This window comes from Gymnogyps californianus, chromosome 20, assembly GCF_018139145.2.
Source record: "Gymnogyps californianus isolate 813 chromosome 20, ASM1813914v2, whole genome shotgun sequence".
NCBI classification, from domain to species: Eukaryota; Metazoa; Chordata; class Aves; order Accipitriformes; family Cathartidae; genus Gymnogyps; species Gymnogyps californianus.
Window position 1 is genome coordinate 650,096 of NC_059490.1, and position 4,873 is coordinate 654,968.

Genomic DNA, 4,873 nt, shown 5'->3' on the forward strand with positions numbered 1-4,873 from the left:
GTCCTCAAGAGAAACGTGGTTTAAGACATCTTTCTCTGCAGTGTTTCGTCTCGACTAGCGCTGCGGCCCCCACACAGCCCCCCTGTGCTCACAGCAGGCTTCTCCAGCCACGCATCTGCTCCGAAACCCCGCAGGAAGCCATGCTCTGGCTGACCTGTAGCACTTGGGTCTCTTTTTTGGGGTGAGCTCTACAAACCAGAGCAGGACAGAGAGCACGTCGCCTCAGTGCTCCTGACAGCGTCACTCCCCCACAGCGACGCGTTCCCTTCGCTGCAGCCGCTTTCATCCCAGATCAAATGCAGTTTTCAGGCTGTACTGGTTTTCCACTATTTGTCTACAGAAAACAAAAATTGAGCTTTCCGGCTACAGGATTATCTCAGGGAAAAAAAAAAAAAAAGCTTTATTTCACAGAGCTACTGATCTAGGACTCTGCCCTTGGACAAGCCACCTTTGTGATCGGTAGCTGCTGCTGAACTGGAACAAAACAAATCAAGCAAGAGCCATCAGGTAAGGAGACCAAATCTCTCAGCAGCCCATGCAATGCAGACCCTATCCAAGCTGACACTCAAAACAGCCAGACCTCTACAAATACGAGGCTGGATGGGTGTTTCCACCCCTGCTCGTCCATCCCTCCCCGCTGCAAGGCCCGGTGCTGCCTCCCAACCACACCAGCAACTGGCTCATCTTGCTCTGCCTGCCCTGGAGGCCAGCAACGGCCATCTGAAGGTCCTTCAAGCCGGCTTCCATGTCCCTTGCGCAGGACCCTGCAGGCCCAGGGCACGGTGACCTCCAGATAACTACCTCCATGTAAAATACTTAACATCACCTTACCTATTCCATCCAGCCCCGAGCTCTAAGGCACAAATTGCTGGTCTGCTTGTTCCTGCAGTGAAGGACACCCCAGTTCAGCCAGGGCGGATCTCCCTCTCGAGGCAGGCATGTGGTCCATGGCGTAAGAAGCGATGGCAATCATAGGCTCCAAGCGGCCTGGCAGGCAGGGGGCTGAGTGCGAAACCCCTCACCACACCATCCGCTCCCTGCGGCAGGTGAAACTAGTGACCGAGCGTACAGACGGACTCAACTCTCATCAGGCAGTAAGTTTTATTGAAATATTTACACAGCTATACCCCAGCTCTCCTCTTTTCCACACCAACTGTAAAAAGCTTGTGCATCACCATTAAACACCGCTTTCCCAGACCGACTCACGCCCTCCCCCTTGCCAAGGCGCAAAACAATGTCTATGGTCTGTGTGGGCAGACCGTGGTATGGCAGAGTCCAGAGGTACTGAGCGAGAGGAGCCGAGCCAGCGAGCTCCCTCCGAGTCCAGGCTCGCTCTCCCACATGCTAAAGCTAAAAGGTTTCAGAGCAGTGCCCCGCATGCCTGCTGCCTCTCCGAACGCAGCACCGGGGAATCCTCCAGGCAGCACAAGGGCCCCTTAGGTTTTGATAGCTGTGTCTCGGGACTTGTAAGCCACGCCACGGCTCTTCAGCTCTCGGACGATCCCTGCAGCAAGGAGACAAACACATTTCAGTATTCTCTAGGGATGAGGAGTCCTGAAAAAAAATCTGGTTGCTCTGTCATGTAGCCTTCATTGCAGAGATCAAGAACTGGACAATCACCTTCTTCATTTCTTCTAATAGAACTGCTAAGAGTGTTCCCTCTTCCACTTTAAATGCCTAGATAGAGCTCCCAAACATCAACTCTTGTTTTGCCTTGGGAAAGAACCAGGTAGAGATTTTATTTACATTATTTCCTACCTGAAAATGTTTGAATATTATGGCTGTACTGAACAGGTCAAGCTCTTAAGAGTACTTCTTAAATCTTTCAGTCACTTCTGTGACCTGCCTCCATGTCCCACCTTCTCAGTAACTCCCGAAGAACAGGGATAGCAGAAGAGCACCACGGGATTCAGCACGGCTCTCACCAGCGCCACGCACCACGGGACAGCCAAATGACAGCTTGCAAGGCCCAGGAGTGCAGCCTGCTGGTTACCGTGCTCCCCAGTCCTCTCGCTCCTCCCCGTGATGCGAGGATGGGCTGAGCGAGGCCAAAGATGGCATCTGCCCCCTGTACTCCCTCCGCCTGCTGCCCTGTGCTCCCTGCCTGCAGCTGCATCGAGCTCACACCATCATCTGCTGCACTCCGGTTATTTCGGATGCGCCCAGAGCTGTGCCAGCAGGCCTCAGCTTCAAGCCTCGTGATGTTCCAGCTCCTGCCGAACGCAGATGGCGGACCTCAGGTCAGATATAAGGAGCCTGGGATTCCAGACACAAGCACAGCTTTCACCCTGGGGATACGGGATTGCAGCACTCCTGGGAAGGGGCACAGGTTAGGAGTCTGCTCTGGGGCTACGTACAGGGCAGGGGCTCTCGGCTGGACGGATGATGCAGTTCCTGCATTACAGAGATAAGGCCAACCCTCTACGCCCTCCACTCCATTTATAAACGCAAAAACCCCACCTTCACGTAAGCCCTCAGTGCAGCATGGTGATGGAAAGGGCTATCTGCTGACCGAGACTGCCATAACAGCACCCCGTCCTGCAAAACTCTTTGCTATGGACAAACCTTTGTGCTTCCCTGTAGCTGAATGGTTTGAAATGTGCCCACTTTCTGGAGTCACCCTTTGATCACAGTTTATCCCTCTGATAGCCTGCCTGGTGTCACAGGTTTTAGTCAGCAGCATCTTCAATATCAGCTTCTGGCAGGCATAGTGCTGAACGACTGCAGGCAGAAAACCTGTCTGCAGAACCCTGAAACCACCCCCCCGTTCAGCATCTGCTTCTTGCAGTCACCTTGCTAATCCCTTCACCCACACCGTGTGTGCTCTGTTCACAACACACAGTGTTCACTGAACCCCCAAAATCCTGATTTCATCACACAGGTACAGCGCAAGGCACAGCCCAGTTTGTCACCTCGGAGATGGCTACAGCCCCAACACCTAATGAGCAGAATAATCCCTCAGCTGCCATCCATGCAGGAGCCTCCCCTTAACACAAGCCGGCGGCGTTACCTTGGGGCAGGCGGCCGGTCACGGACACTGCGTAGACACCCGGCTTGAAGTTACCTGGGGGAAAGAAAACACCGAGTTACCCCGCACGGCAGCAGCCAGGTGGGCAAGCATCCCCGCCAGCCTGCACAGATGCCCCCTCATCGGGAGCAGAAAACCCCCTCCGCAGCCTGAACAGCAACTCCCGCTGCCCCAGAGAAGGGTTTGCTGGAGAAAAGGGATCTCCGGCTCCCAACCCAGCTGGGAAAAACCACTCACTGATTCGCTGCCACTTGGAGACCCAGCTGTCCTCAGGGCTCATCATGGCGATGATCCTGTGGGAGGGATGGGAGTGAGGGGACGTTTCCCGGCCAGGTGACACCGCAGTACCACCACGGCGTCCCCAGGCATCCCGGGGAACGCGGCCGGCCCCGGGCCCCACTCACCCGTCGAAGGAGGAGCTGGTGCAGTCGTAGACCATCTCCCGGTTGCCCTTCATCTGCAGGTAGGCATCGCAGTTGTCGCAGCCGTCGTACTCGAACTGGTCGATGGTCTGAGGGGCACAGAGGCGTCAGCGCGGGGCCGGGGCAGGAGGGACGGGGCCCGGCCGGGACCGGGGCGGCCGCAGGGGCCGGGGGAGGGAGGGGAGAGCCGGGCAGGGCCGGCGGGAGCCAGGGAGGCCTGCACCGGAGGAAGCGAGAGAGCCCCGGGAAGGCGGGGAAGGCCCGTCCGGGCGGGGAAGCGCCCCGAGGCCGAGGGAGGCCAAAGGCGGGCGGTAGGCGGGGGGAGAAGGGCCCGGGCCGGGGCAGGGAGGCCCAGGCCGGGCGGGGGAAGGCCCCGGGCCGGGGCCGGGCGGGGAGCGGTCCTGGTCCCGGTGCCGGTCGCACCTTGACGAGGGAGCAGAGCAGGCAGGCGCGGAGGTGCCGCAGATCCTTGGGGACGGTCTCCAGCGCCATCCCGCCGCCGCCGCCGCCACCGCCCGCGCTTCCGGCGCGCAGGCGCAGAGCGGGGCCGGGCCGGGCCTGGCAGCGGCGGCGGCGGGCGCTCGGCTCGGCCCTGCCCGCCGCCCCGCAGGCTCTGTGCCCGGGGGAGGGCGGCAGAGAGCCGCCGGGGGGCGGCGGGGGCGGGCAGCACCGCCCGGGCGGGCCCCGTGGCTCCGGTCACGGGCAGAGCCGCCCCACGGGCCCGGCCGGAGCCTGGCGTCCGCCGGGCCGCAGCGCCTGTCGCCGGGCCGGGGCCGGGGCCGGGGCCGGGGCCGCCGTCCGAGCGATGTATTTCCGTGGCGTTGGACGGAGGCGCCTTTTGGCAGCAGAGCCCCGATGGCTGGGTACAAAGAACAAAACCAGGCGAGCAGACCGGGTACATGGATAAATATATTAGTAAATAAATATATTTCTGAGCACATCAGCATATTCACACATCTTTGTTTCTATCGGACATAAATACACAGTTTTGCATATATATAAAACGTATTCTTCCTTTTTTTTTTTTGGGTCATAATTTATTCCCAAGCCCCAAGAGCCAGGACAGACTCAGCAAAAAGACAAAACAAAAACCAACAACAAAAAACCAAACCTATATTCACATTTCAAAAGGATCTGAACATTATAAAAGGGAGAGCAGAGGCTCTGTGCAGGAAGGGAGGAGGTCCAGCCAGCCCGGCCCACGGTACCCATCTCGGTGGGGTCCTGGGAAGACGGTGGTCCCTGGGGAAGGGCTGGGGCTTCGGTTTCGGATAGAGGGAGTTCGGGATGCTCTGGCCTCCATCAGTTTTCAGCTGGGACTTTGGATGCAACGAAGGAAAATGAGCTCCGCTTCATTGCAGTGATGCTGAAGAAATTCGGTGATGGAGCCCAAGGGTACTGAGTGCTCAAAAGCATCGCCCAG

The 4,873-nt window shown here is 58.3% G+C and overlaps 1 protein-coding gene across 1 annotated transcript; it reads right to left on the reverse strand.

The window, feature by feature from the left end:
- Window positions 1-1,084: 1,084 nt before the first annotated feature.
- On the reverse strand, window positions 1,085-3,954 carry SUPT4H1 (SPT4 homolog, DSIF elongation factor subunit). The gene is made up of 5 exons (XM_050908934.1): window positions 3,874-3,954; window positions 3,433-3,539; window positions 3,266-3,321; window positions 3,011-3,064; window positions 1,085-1,504 (listed from the first exon to the last, which is right to left on the reverse strand). Exons 1-5 carry the CDS (start codon window positions 3,940-3,942, stop codon window positions 1,437-1,439), a joined length of 354 nt encoding a protein of 117 aa, XP_050764891.1. The 5' UTR covers window positions 3,943-3,954; the 3' UTR covers window positions 1,085-1,436.
- Between the last annotated feature and the right edge of the window lie 919 nt (window positions 3,955-4,873).